Raw genomic sequence first — 24,612 nt, 5'->3', positions numbered from 1 at the left:
ATTTTTTGGCCTTACCTATTAACTTTGTTTAATAGTTTTGTTTTCAACGGGTTAGACGAAGGTTGATATCTAGCTGGCAGTTCCTCTAAACATATCAGCACTCTAGCTCTCATTATTGACAACATTATGTCATACCTTGGTTCACACTAACTGTCAAGCACATTAGTAAGTTAGAGTTGTCAAGTCGATCACTGAAGCAGAAATAAATGCTCCCGAATATGTAAGTATCTAGGCTACTGGTAAAAATGCCAGCATGCTTTGGCGACACCTTGTCTCAGCACCTCAAGTGATTGTCTTACGTTTTCAATTACGAATTCACTTCACTTACAAGCGAACGAATGATTCAATTTAAAATTAATGCATTTTAAATGATTTCTGCAGCATCATTAATGACGCCGCTATACTGAAGATGAAAGCATTTCGATAGTACCGCAAGTAGCACACTCAGAGATAGGGGCATAGAGTGGCAACTGAAGAAGTCAATCAACGAAACTAAACAATCAAGCGAAAACCACCCACAGCGTCGAGATATCTGTATATATGTATGTTTGTGTTTGTGCGTCAGTGGTTGAAGTGTTGGGAACACCTGCTTAAGAGCAGGTAGACATTGGCGCATGTGATGGCGCGGGGTGTTGAGGGTGTGCGGATGCCCGAGTAGTGAGTGAATGAATGAGTGAGTAAATGTTCGCGGCGATCTCTCAATGAACCGGCAGCAATAAACGCTAACGCAAAAGTAGTTAAAACTATTAAATTTCAATTACACTAATAAAACGAATGGTCTTACAACAACGGAAAAAGTCGACGTACCGATTGAATGGGAGCCAGCGGATGCATTAGCAATTGTACATATGTATCTTCGCATTAGAACACAGGAAGCCAAGTGGAAGTACGGTGTGCGTGTGCTTGGCATGAATAATTTACTGTACCAAGTGCAAATGCATTTAAATTAGCAATTAGTGGTGAGCAATAAAAAGCTCTCTATGCATTTATGTGGATATTAGAGAGTTTATATGCACGCTTCAAATAGTTATCTGAAGTATTTTTACACCCCATTTGCATATATCTATTTGATATTGAGGAATTCAGCTCTAGAACTGTTTGTTGATAATATTTTATATGCCAATTTGAATAATAAGCCTAACATATGAATCTATTACAGGTTACTAGAGATTAAATTGGAATCGAGACAAAATCAAATTAAGTTTAACCGCCAAGAACGGCTTAATTAGAGTTTCTATACCCTTAACAGTTAGTAGTAAGAACAGTAGTTTGTAGCGGAGTTTGTAACACCAAGAAGGAGACGTCTCTATAAAGTATATGCCATACAACCTGATCGATTCAAATCAGTTCTTTGCATGGAAAAAATCTTTGAAAATTTGGCATGGATTTTTATCAAAGGCAATGCTATAATGTTTGAACAAGTTTTCAACATCGGATCGGACCACTATAGTGCCATATATAGTGGACAAGATACCGCATTGACGAGGACGCTACTCATTGCGGCACTAAGCAGCACTGTATCTACAAGGAAAGCGTTTACCGAGCCTTCATACACACAAGAGGGGAGAGACAGGGTGCTACCTTCAACGCAGGAGTTTCTAGAGCAACTTTTATTCATGTAGAATAGCAATGCGGGAGACGGAGATGGTGAAGATCAGTTCTTTATGACACCCATCCTGTGATAGTTAAAAACATCGATGTTTTCCAGGTAAACCTTCACTGCGCGACGTCTGGTTCCTCTCAAACGACCTGGGCATCTTACTGATCCAGGAACTATGGGGCTACAGAGAGGTTCAGGACTTCAAAACGGAAACAAACAAAGTGTCTGGGATCTCTCTAGTTTCGGACTTGTATTTTGGTTCGTTACGATGTTAATTTTTTTATTTCAGAGTTCCTAACGCAGAATCTGAGCGCAGTGCAGGCCAAAGACAAGGAAGGGTCTGACTTCATTCCTGCAGCGGCTCTCCTATTTTTCAAGACTGCAGGAGAATCAGGCTCCACTTTATTCTAGGTTGTGATGCGAAAGCACACCACAGAGAATGGGGTAGAACGGACTGGAACAAGAGGTCTGAGTCACTTCTTGAATTTATTACTATTGTATTATATGTAGTAGAGAATTCGCATTCCACTTTCGTCACAAGAAATAGAGGGAAGATCCTTGACATTACTTTAGGTACCCTTACTGTAAGTAGTATGGCGCAGTTATGCAGCAACACTAAAGCTTCTAGACTGGGGAGTAGATGTGATATTCCTTCCAAGAGGACATCTGTAGTGAAGGGACCATTTTATTAATTTTTAACACTTGACTATAATATTATCATTAAACTTTCTCTACTTAGTTGCCTAAGATATCTTGAAAATTAACTGATATTTTCGGTATAAGCAGTCCGCTCCTCATACTCGGTATATGGGCTTTTGAAGAGGTATAGTTCGACCATTTTCTGATGTGAATTGACAATGATTTGAAGTACTAGCTGTATTAAGTGTTCTTCTGTTCACTGATATTTGGTTTATCCATTGCAAAGCTCAAGATTATGCTGTACTTTCAGACGTTGTCATATGGGAAGTAGACGTGGTTGTGGTTGAAATATTCAAAGGCATTGTACTATATATATAAAAATTGATTCAATTAAGTTAATTAATTGATGTTATAGAAATTTCAATAACGTAATGCTCTCTGTACAAGTTTTAAACCGATTTCTATGCCAATTCTCTTAGACAAGTTATCGCTGAAACGGACAAGCGAACGGAGAGACAGACAGACTCGAAATTCAATTTGTCTTGCTATCACGATCAGTTTAATATATATAACGTTTGATTAATGGGGTTTACATGGGTTGTTAAATTCTACAATAGCTCTAGATTCAAGTAATAGTTTCGGAGATATGGCCTTGAGAACTTGAGCGCTCGAGGCCAGCTAGGCTAAGTGCCCCGTTTTAAACGCGTTTTTTTCGAAACTCTGTTTTTGAAATCGGTTGACAAGGTACATATGTCTCGAGAGCAACTCAGCCGATCTTCATGAAATTTCACAAAGAGTTTTTTGAGATACAATTCTTAAAGACTTGAACGAAGTATTTTTTTCGATTACAACTATTCCAAAAAAGATGTCGCAAAATTTTCACTGAAATTTTAATTTTTTTGTAAAAATACAATTCTCAATTTTTTTTGCTTCATCTAAGTTATATGTTAAGGTTTTAACTAAAGCACGCATTTTTTTACTTTAGATGATCCTGTAAGGAGTTATCTTGCCAACGCGAGCGCATCTTTTTTCCATCATCGGAAATGGCGTTGCAATGGTAGAGTTTAAAATATTGTTTTTCCAAAATTTCAGAATTTCTTTATTAATAGTTTGTAACAATAAAAAATTCTAATAAAATATTTCATTTTTTATATAAAATTTATTTTTTATAAAAAATTATTGAAAAAATAATGTTTTTCCAGCGAGGAAACCCATATAACCCCTTACGGCGTTACAAACAACTTTTAGGTTTACCAAACTCTGCTTAAGTGGAAAAACTAAACTTTTTGCTTTGTACGCAATGGAAGTCTGAGTAGCTAAAAAACCATACACTTTTCTCCTTACTAGCTTAGAGTTATTATATTTTATCAGTAAAATAAGGAAAACATTTTTCAACTTAACTAAAAGCCTTTTGGCTTCATAAATTCGAAAATAAAATTTCATCTGCCAGAATAAAGTGAAGAAAAATTTATTAAAATTACCATGCCTTTCTAAAGTTTATAGCTAAATGTGGGGGAGTAAAAGAAAAACAGAAACCAATTTTAAATTATATTGATTTACATGGTTTGCAGCCAGGAAATTAATGAGTTATCGGTCACACGCAGCAAATGCAATATTTTCCTTAACCCAATGAAGTAAATATATCACTATTACACACACATATACGCATACAAAGTTACCTCTGGTACATATATGCAAATAGTTCAGATAAAATGCCCGCAAACTTTTCAATTACAACCAGCGGCAAGTTACAACCGATGAGTGAAAAATAAATTATCCAGCTGCAGCGTGTTTTCCTATATCTGCACCGGTGCCTGAGAGCGTATAGTACATATGGATGTGAGAGTGTATGTTGGGCTGTGCAAATATATGCAATATTCAACTGAATTGAAATATTTATCTATATGAGTCAGAACACAGTTTTACAATAACCACTTTTAGTTGAAATCCCGTCGAATTTACTATTGAATTTCATATCACCGAAACGACGCCCACATTGCCCCGCTCGCGCTCTCTGTGCTCTCCCGCCGAGTTAATACTCGTTGACAAATCGAATACAGCTGGCGGAATTAAATGGATTATGGCCGGGTACTTCATCGTCTTTTGTTAACGACAGCTCGACATCGCCGTAAATCCTCAATTCAATACAGTCCATTTAACTGTCGTTTATTTACCTAATTTAATATTATCGTTATTTTGAATGTCGTATCGCTAAAGCGGCAAATATGCAATAACAATTGAAATTGTTGTATCTGTTTGGTGCATATTTGCATTTCGGTGAAGGGATTAAATGATATTTTTATTCAAATGCATTTTGTGAAATGACTGCAAATGCGAGCAAATAAATGATTTACGAAGTAAAAGCTCGTTTTGCACCTAAAAATGCTCGGAGCGCATTTTGATACTCGTATATGAGAGATGCGATCGTATGATGTCTTTGGATTCGTTAATGAGAGTGTATATTATAAATGTACTCGGAGGGAGGAAGTACATAGGACAAAAGTGCAAACCTCTAAGAACAATTGCAGACATCATTCGACGAGTTATTCTGAGAGTCAAGCCTTTACAATAAGAACTAAGCAAGCCTTGTAAAAGACTGGAGTCTCTAATGAACCCGAGCAGTACCCGATTCGACTTTCAGATTTAGCCATGATTGGGATTGAAATGTTTGATTGCGATAGTTTATATATATATTTGACTACCGTTCAGACTTTCCTTTTTTAAATGACTGACCAAGCTCCTTGTTTTGATTTTATCCGAAGAATATTGAAATCTACAATTTTAATCAATAAAAGCAATCTCCTTATTCCATTCACATGGGAATGGCCAGAAACGATTCTTTTACATGTGACTCAAGAAGCTCACGATTTTCGGTCTTAGACCAAGAATTTTCTGCATAGCCAAAAAACATCCCTTTGAAGGTGACCTAAAGTGAGAAGGCGTAACATCCCTCTGCTGGGTTGTGCGCTGGGTTTAGGACCCTTTTGATGACGACTACTGCAAACTTTTTAAGGATTACGATTTAAGGGCATGCACCTGGAATGTCCGATCCCTTAATTGGGAAGGTGCCGTTGCCCAGATGGTTGATGTCCTCGTAAGAGTAAAGGCTGACATCACCGCTGTCCAAGAAGTGTAACAAGTAGGACCTTGTGGCATTTACTACAGTGGAGAGAGACTCCATCGTCGAGTCCTGGCATTCACCCCGGTGGATGAACGTTCAGCCACAATTCGCAACAAAGCGAGGTTCTTCAAAATATCGCTGATTCGCGCGTATTTCAGATACACAAGTACTTGAAGCATTGCCTAGTGCAGGGGAAGCGCATAAGAGATGTAGAGTTTCCTGGATACCACTCTGTGACCAGTGAGTATTTCAATCATGTTCCTGCAGCCGCTGAAATCAAGTATGAGCAGGAACTTTGTGTACTTTGATCTAATACTTTGCACATGACATTTGCAGTTTTGCTTCCTGATAGATCTTCCATTGAATTTCAATCTTCCTTGCCATGCTATTGTCCAGATCGCCGTAAAGACAATGCATGGACTTACCAATGTCGGCCACGTTATTGGAAGACAACCCTACACCGCCCTTGCAGTTTCGTCCACTATTTCTTAGCCATCGATAGCTACGTGATCTGAACCTCAGTAGAAGTGAAATAGCTTGTTCTTAGCGATAGTTTCCAAAGCAATTTCTAAAAAAAATGTTCACTAAGAGGTTGCCTGCTTCTACATTAGAGCCTAGCTCCGCGGCTTTCCCAATGGCAAAGGCTTCTGCTTGAAATACATTGCAGTCCTCCGGCAACTTAGAGGTGCCTTATGTCTAACTCGTACCGCACCACTGAGCAGGACCTAAGCATCAACCCATACAATATCCTTCACAAATATTTCAACGAGTTGTTTGAAAAATTTTCCAATGTTACAGAAGTGTTGTGGGGAATCTACTTTATCACGGAGAAGATATCTGAGGAACTCAACATCTGTTATCAACCGACTTAATGTTTTAGATACGAAACGAATCAATCCTAGAATCGCACCAAAATACCAGAATCTTTTACAAAAAAAAAAACGACGAGTAAAGGTCTCAAAAGAGTTGATTGCCAACGTAGCTGAGGGTCCTACAGTCTGGGTAAAATTTGATCACATGGTTTATGAGAATTGAAATGAACTTTCTTCAGTGAAAAGAAGAACTGGACTTTCTTGGGAACTGTTGCTTCATTAGGTTTATCTTTTTAAGAACAGTTTCATCATTTCCACAAATAAATAACAAAAAATTCATATTAGAATTTATTCCATAAAATATACATAGATCTAAGCCAAGGCACTATAGTAGGAATATGAGTGGTGAGTCAATAACCAATCTTAAGTCAATCTATAGACGCGATCGCCTTGAAAACAAACGATATTGACTTCACAAATGTCAGGTTGTTTCCCTCGGCTGGAGCCTCAATGTCATCGAGTGTGTTTATTTCGCGCTTTTAGTGGACAGCAACTGACAATCAGCCAAAACCAGAGTGTGATAATCAGTTCACTGACAGAAGTCCATCAAAATACACAGAAATATTTGCGCAAATCGTTTGGCACATTCTTGGCAAAAACAAAAATAAACAATTTATGAAAGTGCTCCAAATTTATATGCCGGCAATTAAGAAGAAATTTTACAAATAAATTAGCATTAAAATAGAACATGCTATAAGTGCACACACATTAAATATAAATATAATATATAATTTTATATCTGATTTTTTACCTACTATATTCCTATGTTAATGTGTGTGTGCGTGTTCGCTATTGCTTGCTACTTAAATGCTAGTTTAAGTGATTTTTCATGTTTTCATCTTCCGTTTTTATTCAAAACAGTGTTTACCATTAAATATTGCATTCAAGCCGATAATCCGGAGTCAACAACAACAATGCAGACAACTTATAAACACAAGTGTGTACTTGTATGCAGACTTTTAGTACTCACTGTGTGTGTAAATACCGTATAATAAAGCGTAAATACGTACATAAATATTATTCACTCGATTTTTGGGTTAAATTTAAATTTTGTTTAAATTCCGATTTTAAGTCATAAATACTGTTAATTGAATGTGTCGACAGTGCCTTCTTTGCTCGATTAAAAGCTATTAAATATTTTTACGAGTGTGGGTGTTTACATGGCAGTGCTGGAATAATAACTATAATATATATAAGTTCGTTGAATATTTTTGTGGAATTTAAGCGATAAAGCAATTATGGCCAAATTTGGTAGGGAAATTTTCTAATTGTTTATAAACTTTCAGATTTGATAGGTTGAATGAGAGGAAAAATCGAAAATGCCTATCCTTTCGGATTTTATGACAGCAAATTCTCAGAGTTCTTAAAAGAAATAGAGAAACTAGTCCAAACTATACTAGTTTGCAACTATAACTTCTGGTCTGAAAAATAACTAGTACGAATAGGGCACTTCTGGTAATTTCGACTAAGAATGAACTACTCCGAAAAAATTTATGGCAATATACTTAGCGATTTTAACCAAGCTACAGATTGTGACAAAAAGTACCCGAAAATTGCAAATACAACACAAAATACTTAATTATTCATCAATATTTATTTTGTTGCTTTCAATGCAATCCCCACCAGATGTAAGACACTTATGCCAACAATCCAGTTCTCGCCACTTGTCATAGCACTTTTTGCGATGGCCTTCAACTCCTTCAGCGAACTTTGTTTTATCTATTCGATCGATTGAAAACGGGTTCCACGTAACGGCAACTTCATTGTACGAGTACGGAACAAGAAAAATTCACACGAAGCCAAATTTAGTGAATACGGGGGTTAATCGATGGTATCATGCAAACGCCTTAATACGGCCAAATAGAATTCCTAGTTGACCTTCTGTTTTTCCGGAACAAATTCATAATGCGTCAAACCACGAATATCGAAAAAAGCAATGAGCATCACCCTCATTTTTGAGCGGTTTTGGGGTGTTTTTTTTTTAGTTTTGGCTCATTTTTTTCCCTCCATCCCGATGATTGCTTACTTCTTTGGATGTCAAACTCATAAATCCATGTCAGATCGGAATTCACTCGATCAAGTATGTCCAGAGAGACCTATTTACGGTACTCAACACACACTACAGAGATGTACCGACCTAAGCAGCTGCAGTAAACAAACTGGTTGACAGTTCGCGCTCATATTTGGCTTAGTAGTTAAGGAAAGTCCTATCAACTTAGCAAAATCAGCAAATTTGTTTGAAATATCATTTACTCCGCATAGGCTTTGGACTTAACATACCTCTACTGGAATAAGTCTAACGGTGTGATAACATACGATCTTGGTGGCAAATTGACTGGCGCAAGACATGAAATTATCTGCTCACTGAAGTTTTCTCTCAACAAGTCTATTGATTGGTGCGATGTGAGAAAAGTGGCACCGTTGCATAATGCGATAACGATCGCCATTGACGCTTACGTACATATGTACTTTCCGGCATCATTTTGGAAGAAATATCGACTGATGATTCCACCGGCCCACCAACCATATCAAACCGTTTTTTTTTTTTTGTAGGTAAAATGACAGCTATTGAATCTCTTCAGGTTTTTTGTCGTCCCAAATTCGGCAATTTTGTTTGTTTACATACCCATTGAGCCAGAAATAGACCTCATTGCCAAACAATTTTTTTCTCGAAAACGTCGAACCTTCTTGGAACTTTAAAGAGCCCAGCTCTTGTGAGCGGCTTCAGTTCTTGCACAAGCTGTATTTTGTACGCTTTCAGTTTAAGATCTCGACGTAAAATGCGCCAAGTCATTCCACACGTCAGTACGAATTGCTGCGAACGTCGCCGAGTCGACTCTCACGCTCTTCGTACACTCTCATCACGCAATGAACAAAGATAACATGACAGTTTGGCATGACTCACGCGTGATCTGTCAAAAAAAGGCTATTGACTTCTTCTTGGATCACCCGTCATAAACTATACTGTCACTAAACTTAAACTAAAGTGTTACTTATCCAATTAACTGTTATGATATTAATTTCTCGATGTTTCAATTTATTTACTAATGTTCAAACCAGGTGTTACTTTAAACTGTTGTTAATTATAAAATTTGAGATTTGTAATTAGCACTACTTTTCATTATTTATCTGCTAAACACGATCAAAGCGGTGACTGGCGAAATTTACGTGTGATTATTTATATTACAAAACTATAGAGCTTGTTTGATAAGTGAGTGAAAAGTGAAGATGGTGCAATAAAAAACATTTTTCTACTAAACAAGAGAAAAATGTCACTACAAAGAGTTCAGTTTAGTTCCAGAAAACTCCCGTACAACACAGCAGAGTCTCTGTAGAGTTCACTTAATCTTTTTGTAGTCAACGTGACTTTTTTAACTACTTTTAAGAGAGCACAGTGGTATCTTCAAAAGTTACTTATTTATCGAACTACTCTCGTAGCTATAAGGTGTAAGTTTTTAATTAATGTTTGCTTTTCAAAATTTACTAGATAAAGAGTAAATAATCTTAGCACTTCTAGGAGCAGTGTAAATGAGTTGATTGCGTTATAATTCAATATATTTTAACATATCAGTTATTTACTCCCTTTACTGGAATATATTTATTTTTGCTATTTATTTATATAGCAGTGCAAATATATAAAACGTGAGGGCTCATTGAGTGTTAAACACGCGCCTCTGATTTTTTTTTCTTAGTGTTAGATAAGCAAAGGGCAAACAAAGGTATTTAGGGTCTATATTTCTAACTCTAAAATGCTCAGTGAAATATCTAACTGGTCTGCAGTGAAGGCTTGACAATGCGGAAATTTTAAGATCTGATCTCCAGAACATAATACAATCTAGTCGTGATTCGCAAACACTTATTTTACTTTCTCCTTCGCCTGGCTCCGACGACTGTGTAAGTGTAAGGCTAATAAGATCCAGTTAACAACTGTTTAAAACACGATTGTTTTGAGTACATTCCTCAAATTGCTTTGCAAAGTAAGGGAAGGTGGATGAAAACATGAAGTGATCTCAAGCAAAATAAGAATGTAATGCAACATCTGAAGGACCACGATTATAAAAGGTCATTTCAGGTGCCACGCAGGGATCAATCCTCGTCCCAGATCTCTGAAACGTCACCTACGTCAGTATATTTAGCCTCGTAATAACGGGATTTACTTTGACGGTTACCCAGACGATATCGAGATGAGCGCAGGAAGTTAAACCAGTTTGTAATTAGAACCCAAATGTAGCTTGACACGCGGAACCTTAAATTTGCCAGCGAAAAAACTGAGCTGTATTGCTAAGAAAGAAGCATATTCCGATTAAAGTTGAAATACGGACAACAACAGTGACTACAAGCACACAAAAGATTGTCAATTGTCTGGATGTAAAACTAGACACCAGGCTTACCTACTGGGCACGAATCCAACCCACAGCGGAAAAGACGCTTAAAATAACTTTCCAATTATCAGGGTGTTGGCCAACGTCGGAGGCCCGACACAGGAGAAACAGAAGCTGGTAATGTAGATCACACTGAATGTCTTGCCTTACAAAGCAGAGTTATGGACAGACTGATTAAGGAAAAATAACCGACGTAAAGCCGTGAAAAAGTGTATTCCACAGTTGATCTAAGCTTAGTATCGACATACCGCACAAGTTCAGGCGAAGCGGAAGCACGCCCAAGGAAATGTGGACGCTGACAGAACAAGGAACAAATGTCACCACCGCAAAAGAGGGCATAAATAAATATACTTTGGAAAGACGGTAAGCTGGTTAGGAGCAATGACGTCATGATAGATAGACGGAGGGTTAATCGAAAACATAAAAGAATGGATCAGCCAGATACGAGAACGAATATTTTAGGAAGTAGGCTGATCACTTTGGTCGGCCCCCTAAATGTGGACAATATTATACCTACCATGTTTCAAAACAAGAAACAACTTTAAGAACTACACAGAAAACGGTTAAAAAACTGGACTTATATGCAGGTGATGAAGGAGAAGAAGGTCCAAGGGTGAGACTCCTTAGAGGAGAGTGTTTTAATGACGACACAATGATGATGTGAAGGCCATTTTTCTCATCTTCTTCCGGAAGAAAGGTCATTATTTTAAAATTAAATTCATTCACTGGTCTTTCAAATCCCATGACATATTACCAGTGAACATTTTTTTACTGAAATTTAAATTTTAAATATCAGTTTGCCTCACTCTATCATAATCCCGTGCCCGCCTTATAAATTATCGAACTATTTATAATTAAATAAATATTTTATAAGCCATAAACTTCCTGGCACACATACATACACACACATATGCATGTGTGACCTGCGCTTTACGTCCGTTGCCGTTGTCCGTTGACAGTCCATTTCTGTTTATAATATGCGCATTCTTTATGGACACATGAAATATTTATTAAATAATATAATGTTTTTTTCTTTTCCTTTTGACTTAGCACTTCCAGCTGCGTTCCGCCAATAAATCAGTAATAAAATCAACACTTCGCCTTTCTAGCTAAAACATTTCTCTCGCATTCGTTTTTCACTCGTTCCTCACCGTTAATTGGCCGTGTGTGGTTTGTCAATGTGCATTTCACGTTGAAATATTTTACAGTTTTATTTTACTACTATGTTTACGTATCATAAGTCGAGGGTACGCGCATTCAAATTCAGAAGCAAATATGTAAATATCATAAAAAATATTCAATTGTTTTGATATCTTTTAAACTTTGAACGAAATAAAAAACAGGCTGCAGGTAGACAAATGAAATATAGTCATCCAAACAAGTGTTAATAAGTTTGCAAGGTGGTTTCGTCGAACTGCATTTAAACTAAACTAAAGAGGATTTCAGGAAAATTGGTATGAAGCTTTAATCAGTTGAGGCTGATCTACTTCGCTGGCGAAATATGGTTATCTGTCGTACTAGGTTCCAGCGTAGGAAAATTCATCAAGTTACTTGGCTGTCTGCTAATTGAGAAGCCGATTATGTTGTGATAGACGAAAGACACGTCTTCAGTGTTTTAGACATGAGTACGCTCCGAGGTTTTAACATTGACTCGAACCACTATCTTGTTGCAGCGAAGATACTCACCCGTCTGTGTTTGACGATGGACCAGACGTTCCATTAGCCGACCATGAAGAAGTTCGAATAGCAATTATCTGTCTGAAGAGTAACAAAGCGGCGGGCCGGTGGATTGCCGGCCGATCTATTCAAGTACGGCGGTGAAGAAGTATAAGAAAAATCTTTATATAAATTTTTCACTTTGTTCTATCAAGTGCTCAAAAGGGACTGATCCCAAACAACTGTTCAAATGAGTTGGAAGCGTATTTTATTAAAGCTTAGCTTTAACAACTATTAAACAAAAAAAATAAATAAATATCAATCAGGTTAGAAAATACTTCAACTGTTATTGCTTCATACCTATTTCCTTGCACTCACGTGTTTTGTAGATCAGATAAGGAACAATGACGCTGTTGTAAAAGCATGTGAACACTTGTTTGAGTAACTGTTTGCTTGTAAAAAGCTGTGTAATTTATAAGCTTTTTTAATAAAATAATAAAAATTGTTAAGCGTAGCTGTAGTTAGACTAGTTAGATTACATAAAAAAAGATTAAGAACCGGGAATCTTGAAAGCAAAAAGGTTCAAGAAAATAGCAAGCAGAGACCTAAAGTGAAGTTCAGCGGTTTTGATTGAATTTATTTTTGGCTTTTAAGCAGCCATTTCACAAGACTTCTGCGAGATCTCCGAATATCAAACTCTTAGCAAGCTACTTTCTCTTTAATTTGAACTAACATAACCTCACTTAATCAGTAGTTAAAACAAACGAATAGTTTATAGCGACTCTAATGGGTCAATTAACATATATCACTTTACTAAACAGACTATTAGTTAATTGACTAAATTAAACCACTGCCGTAAATGCCAAAAAGATGTGAAAACAACGAGTGAACGTAAAATCTTAGAGTCATAGAGCTCGTGAGACGATTTTGTAAATTTTTTTTGATCAAATATGACGTGTGTCTGAGGTAGGTATTCAAAATTGGCAGATTCATTAAAGTTTAGACATGATCGAGATTAATCGCTGTCAACTCGATAAATTATCTTTTGCTTTTCGGTAATAATTCATTAATTGTCAGATTGTAATATATATTAGTCCTTGAAAGCAGTTTTAAATAAAGCTGTTTTAACAAAAGTTACGGAATTGTATATTTGGCAATTGCTTGGATCCCCTCTGTCGTCTCAATGCTCAATGCTTTCCTTTCATCGACCTTTTCTGGCCTGGAAACAAAAAAAGTCCGGAATCCACACGGTTTCCCAGCACGGTCTACATCAGCGACCTCTTCCCGGTCCTCCAAAAAGGTCTGGTGCCACCGAAACACACCACTTCTTGTTAAAGCAACATCTGGGTAAGCCTGCTTGATCATATCATACTATGTCTCTGTCGCAGATTTACCGAGTTTCACACAGAATTTAATCGCGTACCTAAGCTCTAACAAACGCTGCATTTTCGGTTTGCACCACTCACAGAAATGCGAAAATGTTTGTCCTGACTCTCCAGGTGCTCGGAGACAACTGACCAGTCGCTCGTTCGTTAGCTAGGAACGTCCTCTACCGAATCCAGTCCTATTACTTTCCAGACAAACCCAGTATAGCCAGAGTTATAACTATCCACTCTTATAAAATGGCAGTGTTACACGTCTTGAGTTCAATAACCATGAATTCACTTACTGGATGCCTAACCTCGCTATGAACGACATCGAATCACTTCGTTATACGACTAGCAAGGTAGCCAGGCCACAGGAGAATCGCATGTAACTACCAGAAGGCACTAAAGACTATCATCATTTCTTGCGATGTCGCAAGATCCTTTTGGCCAGTAAACGAATCCTAAGAAGTCTTGTGAGCTCTGCGCTGTCCTTAAGAGGTTTTGTCCGCTTTATGACATTTTCTTGTTTCGAATTTTCTTTGTGTGCTATGTTACCTCTATGTGGAAATCGCAGTAGAATAGTAATCTAATATCAACCATTTTACCATAACGGTATGACTAAATTTCACTTTTACTAACTATAGTTCAAGTAGTCAGGATTGATTATTTATGTTTTGGGAAACTTATTTGATTATAATTTTAAACCCTTGACAAAAAGGAAAATAGCATTCTTTGGATAACAGATAAGCCATTTGAGGTCTGAAGATGGACAAGATTTTTCTGCTTACAAGTTTCGGGAAAATGCCTCACACTGCCAATCAAATTATACACTTTCTGAGACAAATTGTCTGTTGTCAGAAAGCGGTGACATTGTCTGGATCAGATCTCTAGAATTGATTTCGTTAACTTCTTTTTGTGGGATTATTTGAAATAAAAAATTCAAGAGAGCAATTCTCAAGCCATTGGGTAGGTCAAGGCACAAAATGTATGAGGGAATCATAGTTACAGCTTTCATCAAAAAAATAATGGAAGTAATGGAAACGCAGCAATATGAAAGCTTGCTTTATAGTGGCCAATAAAAGCAGTAACTGATAGATGTTTTTTTTTATAAAAAATATTAACTTAAATAAATTCTTAAGGATGAAGATAATAAAACTGTGGGTAAAGGTAATTAATTCTTATTAAATAATTCGAAGTTTACGAACCGCCATAAAAGATGATAGACACTGTGTTTAAGTGAAATTTAATCCTTTTTATTGTACTTCGCACGCAATCTAAGGCTTGTATGTAGCTTATGTAGTTGTGTTTGATGGGAGATTTAATTGAATTGTTTATAATATTAATTATACCCTGAACAAGTACTTTTTTCAATAGAATTTTTTGCAAGATAACGCGTGACGACTCACGCTGTCAAGCTGTCATGCTATTTTTATTCAATATTGTTAAGCATTTCATTATGGAAGACTTGCGCCTCGACAGCGTTTACAAATCGTTCAACTTTATTACGAAAATTCACATTCTGTAAAGAATGAGTTTCGCGCGCTTCGCTAAACTTATGGTCAACATAATCGGCCTACTGAGCTTACTATTCGCAACATCATCACCAACCTTGAGACCCAGCATTCATTATTGGATAATATTCGACGAAATAGACCACGTCCAGCACACAGTAAAGAAAATATAGTAACCGTAGCTGAGAGTGTACACGAAGGCAGTGAAGAGCCGATACGGTACCCTTCGTAGCAACTCGGACTGATGTATGGAACGACTTTTACGTCGGGATCTTAAATTGAAAGCATACAAAATACAGCTTCTGTAAGAGTTCCAAAAGTTCCAAGAAGATCCGATGATTTCAAGCCAAATTTGTTCAGCGTTGAGGATCATTTATGGCTCAATAAGTGTGTAAACAAGCAAAATTGCTAAATTTAAGAGCTGCCATTTCATCGAGAAAAATAAACAACGTGATGTGGTTTGTAGGTTGGACGTAACCGTCAATGGCGACCGTTATCGCGTCACCATAATCACATATTTTATGCTTGAAATTGAAGCTTGTGATCTCGGTGACATTGAGTTTCAAAAACACTGCCCCACTGCCCGCATATGTAATCAGTCATTTTTTTGAGAGGACACTTTGGTGAGCAGATAAATTCACGTTTTGGGCTGGTCGACTGACCACCAAGAACGTGTTGTTACACCGTTACACTCTTTCCTGTGGGGATATGTAAAGTCTAAAGTCTAAGCGAACAATCCCGCTTCGATTTAGTCTTTAAGAAAAACATCATGCTTGTCATATGCCAGTTACCAGTCGAAATGCTTGAACGACTCATTGTAAATTAGAAACAACTGATAAACCATCTGAGACGTCGCCACGGCCAACAATTGAAAGAGATAATCTTCAAAAAGTAAATGCCAATGAATGTACTTTCGAATGATAACAAACATTCCCGATTAAATTTAAAGATTCTGTGATTTTTCTTTAAATAAAAGTAAGGAAGCTTGAAATGGATCACCCTTTATATATGAATTATAAATGATCAGCGTGACGACTTGAGACAATCAAGCCGTACTGTTTCCTCAAATTTTAAGATATCCATCTGAAATTTTACATATGTAAGTTTATTTCTCCGCAGGAAGTTGTTAATACGTAGGGATCGCCGAAATCGAAACACCATAGCATTTAGCTGTCACACAAACTGTTCCATTAAAATCAAGTCTTTATATGGAAAACTTTTGTATTTGACGAGATATCTCCACAAAATTTGGTACAGATTATTATCAGTGCAATTTCTGAGTAAATTTTTTAGATCAGCCGACTATAGCATATAGTTGCCATACAACTGATCGATCAAAATGCAGCTCTTATAAGGAAAACTTTGTTATTTCACAAGTTATCTTCACAAAATTGGGCATGAATGACTGACAAAAACTTATAGCATTTGTCTATTGAAAATAATGTTCAGATCGAACTACCATAGCATATAGCTGCCATGCAAAATGACCGATAAAAAACAATAAAAAGTTCTTTCTATACCGAAGTTAACTTCTTGTTTTTTTTGATTTTTTTTTATACTGAAAAATATGCATGTTTAAAAATATATATTATTCAATTAAGGATATATTAAGTAATAAAAATCGCTGTCAATTAGAATCAATTTGTTTGGCAATTTATCAATTTATTTAATTGATAGCTATATAAAAACAATTAAAGCTTGCATTTCAATAATGAAAGCATTGTTTTTTCTCAATTAATTTGTTTTTATGCTGCAGGTTATTTTGTCAGTTCACTTAAAATTTTTTACAAATGTTTATTTATTTACATATTGCGTATATGTATATTTATTTAGTTTTTTGTTCTTTATTTATTTTTTTGCCTCAGCACACTTTGGCACATGTCAATTTAAATTAGCATTGAAGCTTTCATTAAAAGTTTCTAATTAAATTCGACAGAAGTTGTTGAAAGCATAAAGAGGCAAGTAACTGTAACTTATATTCAACTTTAACTACACTAAGTAGCGCCTACTAATAACACATATTATATTTTTGTTTTGAAATTTTTAATAAAAAGTTGACATAAAGTAGAACAAAACACACACTTACTCAATGTATGCCTTTAGCAGATAACTGTACATGCATTTTTGTAAAAAAATTACAAAACTCGTAAAACACTGTATTAAAGATTTATTTATTCCCGCGTAAATTTCGCTAACAAATCACTGCCATACAAACACACATTTATGTAGATATTATGATAAACAACCGCTATGCATGCAACGCCGGCGACATTTATTGTTGTAATGCAAAGCACATTAATTGGCGTTAAAATGATTAACTTGAGATTTTTTTACACGTCAACAATGAGCGACACCGTGACACTGTTTTGTTTGAGTTTTTCTACACACGTATTTGTTTTAACATTTAAATACTGCACCGTTATTGCAATTACCGCCAATGCAACCGCACAGAATGAATATCGAACAGCTACTGAAAGTCACCATTCATTCGACCAGCTGAGCGCGAGTAGGTGAAGCGATAATATCCATGTGCATACATACAGACAGTGGAGAACTTAATTGAAAGCTGGCGAGCAGCTGGTAGACGGCATCCACATGCCGGCCTTGGGGTAGGCAGCCGGGCAGGCAGGCGTCGGCATGATAACAAGCGTGTAAACAAAAAGATTAGCCAATATAGTGGGTGGTGGATTGTATGTGGCGCGTAAATGTGGATGTGGTGGGCTCTGCATGTTAGCTTATTGGAGCGGAAAAAGCTTTTTGCTGTTATCAAGAGTTGCTCCATTTAACATTTCAAGTAGACGAGAGAGACTTTGAGCAGCAATTATTAGATAGTAAGAATTAAAATAACTGTTGGCAGTATGTAGTAGTGATGTTAGTGGAATTATTTTGATAAAATTAAACAATTTTGTAGTATAAGATATAAATTTTGTAATAAACATATACAGATGCATGTAAATAAAATATAAATAATTTGATAGAATTCTTCAATAAAAGCAATGAAACTGCAAATATTTTGCTACAACCTTCGATAAGAGTAAATACTGTAAATGTTTTGCAGTAATGTTAAAATAAAAAATAATAATAATTCAGAGAATTTTACATATCAGTTGTCATTTCAAAACACTTTCACATACGATTTTTTATTAAAACTGCTATTTTCAGCAGCAATTTATATTAAATTTTAATTTTTAGCATTATTATTTTTTTATACTTTTTTTTCAATATTTTGATATTTATAATTTTTTAAGTATTATTTATTTTGAATTTTATTTGCAATATTTAAATAATAATTTATTTTCAATATTTTCAATTTTTTAAATTATTTTAATATTATTATTTTTACAATTTATTTTCAATTTTTTCATTTTGTAAAATTATTTAAAACTCTTGTATGCACATAACATCCGAATTTTATGCTGCTTAACATATTTCTGTTAAAAGTAGGCACAACATTCGCTATTAGTGAATACAAATTGTTTCTGTGCAAAAGTTTTCCATGCCAAGCCAGCGACTGTTAAACAACACCAACTGTTAAAATTAATTTCACTTTCGCTGCTATCTATGTTACAAATCCATTCGTTTTTCTGTGTACTCTTTAATAGTGTTAAGCGCTGTTAGTGGCTGAGAATAACATTCTATACTGTTGTTCATGTTGCTGTAAACTACATATTCGTTAACAGCCATCGCTGTTAGATGCGACAGCTGTTGAGTGGGTGGTGGCTGTTTCTGGGTGGTTTATGCTGACTGCTAAGTCAGTGACTGTTAATGAAGGTCGTTGAATTCATTAACATTAATTCATCAACAGCTCTGGTTTAACATTATCTACTGTTAGAAGCATTTTCGATGTATTCTGCTAATATGAAGATGAGAGTTAGTTTACATATGAAATTTGAAAAATGTTACGGTAAACTTATTTAAATTTAAACGCAAAATATCTGTTAAGATATGCTAAACATTTACAGGAGTAATTTTTAAGATTCTAGGCTCTTTAAGTTCATAAAATAATTTATTACAAATTATTTTTTCATAGCTTGGATACAAAAAAATACTATAAATTAAGAATACGTTTTATATAAAAGAGTTTATATGTATGTGTATGTTGATAATTTTAGCAGTTCTCCAATTTTAGAAAACTTGATTGTTGCTTTGGTAAAACTTATTCCGCAAAATTTTCTAAAAATTTAATTTTTTTGTAGTTAATACTGCTTAAAATATTTATTTTATCGCTATGGTAAGCTATGAGACGCGCTTACATTTTTTTTTACTGTTAATCTAAAGAGAGTGAAAAACTCATGCTCATTCCGCATAACATTGTTTGTGGAACTTGCCAGCAAAACACACCGAATGCCGGCTTTATTCCGAAAATAAATGCTGGGAAATGAACACATTTAAATGTTCTGTCAATACATATTTACACTAAACAAAAGAGAGACATGCGAGGTCGAGTGATAAGGATTAGATTAGAAATAATTCAAAATTTTAGTAAACAAAATGTCCGTGGTTCATAATCCGTTTACAGGCATTTACCAAATACTGAATTCACGGCACAGACATAGGCAGTTAAGTCCACGGCAATGTTATGATTATTGTTGTTGTTGTAGGGAAATAAAATCTTTGCAAATATTTCTCTAGAACTTTGTCTAGTTGGTAATTCCTTATTTTATACTATTACACCTCTCTCGATTGGAGATTTATGATAACTTATTGCTATCCAACTGCTGAGCAATAGCTAAGAAAGTAAAATCCTAAAAAATATTACACATTGGACCTCCCCTTTGGATTCATTTGATCTCACATTCTGAAATCGAACTGAGTTCACAATACTATATGTACATATGTATATTTTTATAGATTTAATGAATCAAAACAAAAATCGAATACACAATATTCTCGCTTATCATCGTGCTTTTTTCCTTTTTGTTTACCAACACGCTTCTTTGCATTTGTACTCAAGCTGATTGCTTTCATCTCTGCCCACACCACACTTTACCTACTACAACTAGTACCGCAAAAGAGCTTTTCTCGAATCACACTAAAGAACTGTCGAAGGTACATAAGAGTTGGTTGACTGAAGAGCTTGGCGATCAGTTGGTGCGCGAACGTGCCCAGCGAAACTATAAATTGCGGAAGAACTCAGCAAATATAAATAGTGTGACAAATAGTTTGCAGTTAAATATTTTTCATTGAATTGAATTAATTTTTATAAAAATAATTGCGAAAAATGCCTGCCAAGCAGAATTTGGTACGAGTATCGGAAGTTGTGAATCCAGATCTGCAAAAGGAACGGGATGGAGCTAGCTTCCGTGTTGACGAATTTGCGCGTTGGTGGCATGGTGGGGCGGAGAAGTTACGCTTCAAGAGAGAACTGGGTAATGAGTGTTTTAGTTTTCATATTTCGAAATGCTGAACTTTGAGCATTTCCAACATGTGTTATTTATACCTATGTTGTTGGACTGTGTGAATATACTTTCACCTGCGTATGCAAATTATAATATTTCAATTAAGAAATGCAACCGCTAATCGATAATGATGCAAGTCATTGTAAAAAACCAAAAAAGACAATAAAAAACTACAGCTCAGAGGATGAATCCAAAGTTCAATGAATCGGATAAAAATTTTAGTTTATGTGCTTGCGTATTATACGTTGGTTGTTTTTTGTTTAACTGTTGTTACAATGAGCGTCATGAATTGGCATAAAAAGGTCCAAATAATTTAATTTTTAATCGTTGTTAATGGATGTTGGCTCAGTAATATGACTTCCCGAATATGTGTGTGAAAGATGTGGTCGGTTACTAATTTCAAAAAGACGACATGTCATTCCGAATGTCGAAAAGAACAGGTATTGACTAGCTAACCAGATTACTGGTATCTGACTCCTTCTTGTTGGGTAATTGAAAAATGTGAGGAGTGAACCTCGGACCATTGTCGCGTTCAAGACAAAAATTTATCCGAAACCGCCGCCAGACATCTTAGGTCTTCGAGGAAGAAGTGAGGAAGTAACCAAAGAGTATTTTATGGAACATTTCGTGGAAGGAGATTACCATCGAGCCCGAAGAAAATTTTGTACAATGATGAAGCTTATCTTTAGTTGGTTAATAAAATAAATCGTAACGTATAAAGTGATGATAATCCACAAACCATTGTTGAAACCTCGTTACAACCGCACTGTTTGGGAGGATCAAATAATTGGTTCATAAAAATAAAGTCGACCACAACGACCAGTTGGGATCCCGTACCCACGACAGCCGAGTCTAAGTAACCGGAACGGACCCGGATTTTTTATCCGGCTGTCCGACTATCAACTCGGTAGAATTCGGCCGCTACAACAACAACCGGTTGGGACCAGTAGAGCGCCATGATTTTTGACTTTTCGTGCTGAATCGGCAGATGTTGATATGAGCGACTTTTGGTTCAAACAAGACGGCGCTACATAGCGCACATCAAACGAAAAACTGTTGCTGCGTCATGGACTTTAGGCGTGGTCTCTAATTTCGTGCGATTTAATACCGTTGGACTATTTTTTGTGGGGTTATGAGATGACGCTTGTTTACGCAGTTAAATTTGAGACCATCAAGGACTAGGAAGAGAATATTCGGCGCCTTATTGCTGGCATACGACCACACAATTGCTTCAAAAGGTTGGAATTTATACGAGCCTGCCGCGGCAGTTCCTTACTAAATCTTAGCCATAACACTAAGTTATATGCATTTATTTCTTCTTTAAAATCACGTGTCTACAAAACACCCTTTATAATAATTACGGTTAAGTAATTTTTCTTACTATTCTATATTTTTTTCAAACCTAGAACAAGAGCTCTTCAACGATATGACCGAGCACAGTACACTTCTACACTATAAATCATATGAAGAGATCTGCGAGTTGGCGTTAAAGCAATCCTTTACGTTGGCACGAAAATTGCGCGCCATACAGCAACGCATCAACCCTGGCGGCAATGATATATGGCCGTAAGACCAAAAATCACTAAATTATGTCTCCTTAGCGAGCTCAAAACATTCACAATTTCAGCAAGCTTTTTTCGTCCACTTTGGTATGGGGTGCCACTCCGGCTGGCAACCCCTTTCTCGTTCAGTTCGCGATGGTGGTGGACGCGATCAAAATGCAAGGCAACAAAGAGCAGTGGGAACGCTTTGGCAAACGCGTTGAGAACTTCGAAATTACAACCACTTATGCACAAACTGAATTAGGACATGGCACATTCTTGCGTGGACTAGAGACACGTGCCGACTACGATCGTACTACGCAGGAGTTCGTGCTGAATACGCCGACGCTGTCCGCGTATAAATGGTGGCCGGGCGGCTGTGAGTAAACAAACTCAATATTTAAATTTTCGTTTATTAATCTCTCACCTTCAGTGGGTCACTGCTGTAATTATTGCTTGTTGGTGGCTCAGCTGTACATCGACAATGAGCCGAAGGGCGTACAAATGTTTTTCGTGCAGGTGCGCGACGAAGAAACACATATGCCGCTGCCGGGCATCGACATTGGTGAGATCGGGCATAAAATGGGTTTCCATGGCGCTAATAACGGTTTCTTGGGTTTCAAAAATGTACGCATACCACGCACGAATATGATGATGCGAAATGCTAAAGTACAACCGGATGGCACATTCGTGAAGAGTCCCGCTTCCGTGCTCACCTACTTCACCATGGTGATGATGCGTTGTATGATTGCGTCAGATAATGCATTGGTGCTTGCTATAGCAGCTACAATTGCAACACGCTACTCAGCTGTGCGTCGTCAAAGTCCCATCAATCCGAATGAGCCCGAACCACAAATTATCGATCATGTAACACAACAAATGAAACTCTTTCCCGAAATTGCTACGGCAGTCGCACATCAACTCGCCACAAAGTCGTTGTGGTCAATATACCATGAGACTTACGGTGATATTGAGCGTGGTAATTACACACGTCTACCGGAATTGCACAACTTGGCGTGCTCTTTGAAGGCGCTCTGCACAGCCGATGCAAATGCGGGTGCCGAACGCTTACGTTTAGCTTGCGGTGGTCATGGTTACTTGTCCTCAGCCAATTTGCATATGTTCGTGGCGTCTGCCGCGGCTGCTTGCACCTATGAGGGTGAGAACACCGTGCTGCTCTTACAGGTCGGTCGCTTTCTTATGAAATCATGGCGCGCTGCTAGAGAAGCTGAGCCACTCGCACCGACAGCGAGTTATTTAGCAGCGCCGGCGCAAGGCAAAGGGTTCGGCAAATGGACGGGTGATTTGGCGAATATTGTTAGTGCAATACAGTATGCAGCAGCGAAGTGAGTCAGCGGTGGTAAGGAATTCCAGATCGTGGCTAATACATGGTTTTATATTTGCAGCCAAGTACGTTTGGCTTTTGAGAATATGGCGCAACGTCTGAAGCAGGGTCAAACCCGAGAAGAGGCGGCCAACAATACGGGCCTGGAGTTGACACAAGCCGCAGAGGTATGTACGTAGGATATTAAGGTTTATGTTGGCGAAAGGCAGTACCCTTTATTTAAGAAGAAAGCAACCAACGGGGTTTTAGTTGGAGGGAAGAATACATACTGCTCGAACTAAATCGTTGCAAATGGAAATTCAATGTAGTTACTTCTGTCCGAAAATGTTACTCATAATACATAATCCTACTAGTTCATTTTAGACAGCATAAAACTCATATCTATCTCCATTCGTGGTCGAATACCGCACTATAACCTCTATTTTTACTATACTCCTATATTCGCACTTAGATAAGATATATTTTCTTTAATTTAATTTCCACTTTTACAGCTCCACGGCCGCTCCTTCATTGCCGCGACATTCCTGGCTCATGTAACCGGTCCTGCCGCTGCAGAGCGCTCTGCTGAATTTAATCGTGTGCTGCAGAATCTTCTCGAACTCTATTTGGTGCATACAGCACAACGTCACTTGAGTGCCATAATGCAGGTGGGCGAAGAGCAAATTATCATCATATTTTTCTTTTACTAACACGATCTTATCTCGTTCTAGTGTATAAGTTTAAGCGACTCTGATTTGCGTACGCTGCAAACGCGTCTCGAAACGGCGTTGAAGAAATTGCGGCCCGATGCTGTGGCGATTGTCGACGGCTTTGACTATCACGATCGCCTTTTGAGTTCCACCTTGGGCTCCTATGCTGGTAATGTATACGAGAGTCTCTTTGAACTAGCCAAGCAGAGTCCGTTGAATCAACAACCCGTGCCAAAGTCTTTCCATACAATTTTAAAACCTTTTCTTAAGTCTAACTTATAACCAATTTTTTGTAATTATTATTGATGTTGAAGATGGTTTAGGTTGTATATAGTGTGTTTTGTAAAAAGCTTTAAAATTTTCTTAATAAATCGTGTGTACTTGAAAGAAATAAAATTAAATATTTTCTATCTACAAGTGGGTGTCTAGCTCCCACAGGTTGCTTGCTTCACCTGAAAATATCATGAGTTAGAACTCACGCAACTAGAAG

At 36.9% G+C, this 24,612-nt stretch overlaps 2 protein-coding genes across 2 annotated transcripts in view; one reads left to right on the top strand and one right to left on the bottom strand.

Moving 5' to 3' along the window:
- Positions 1-24,612, bottom strand: part of LOC115065704 (zinc finger HIT domain-containing protein 1) — a 73,255-nt gene that overhangs the window by 41,421 nt on the left and 7,222 nt on the right. The gene's annotated exons all lie outside the window — the stretch shown is intronic.
- On the top strand, positions 20,217-24,525 carry LOC105229169 (probable peroxisomal acyl-coenzyme A oxidase 1). Its single transcript, XM_011209277.4, has 7 exons — positions 20,217-20,517; positions 21,954-22,113; positions 22,175-22,467; positions 22,522-23,434; positions 23,495-23,600; positions 23,925-24,080; positions 24,144-24,525. The coding sequence occupies exons 1-7, from the start codon at positions 20,370-20,372 to the stop codon at positions 24,402-24,404; spliced, it is 2,037 nt and encodes a 678-aa protein (XP_011207579.2). The 5' UTR covers positions 20,217-20,369; the 3' UTR covers positions 24,405-24,525.

This window comes from Bactrocera dorsalis, chromosome 3, assembly GCF_023373825.1.
Source record: "Bactrocera dorsalis isolate Fly_Bdor chromosome 3, ASM2337382v1, whole genome shotgun sequence".
In the NCBI taxonomy this organism is placed as follows: domain Eukaryota; kingdom Metazoa; phylum Arthropoda; class Insecta; order Diptera; family Tephritidae; genus Bactrocera; species Bactrocera dorsalis.
This window is presented reverse-complemented; position numbering and strand designations above follow the sequence as displayed.

Coding starts and splice junctions, on each gene's coding strand:
- LOC105229169 (XM_011209277.4), top strand. CDS start 20,370: ATGCCTGCCAAGCAGAATTTGGTACGAGTATCGGAAGTTGTGAATCCA. Junction 22,468..22,521: donor TAAATGGTGGCCGGGCGGCT/GTGAGTAAACAA, acceptor TCTCACCTTCAG/TGGGTCACTGCTGTAATTAT. Junction 23,601..23,924: donor AGTTGACACAAGCCGCAGAG/GTATGTACGTAG, acceptor CCACTTTTACAG/CTCCACGGCCGCTCCTTCAT.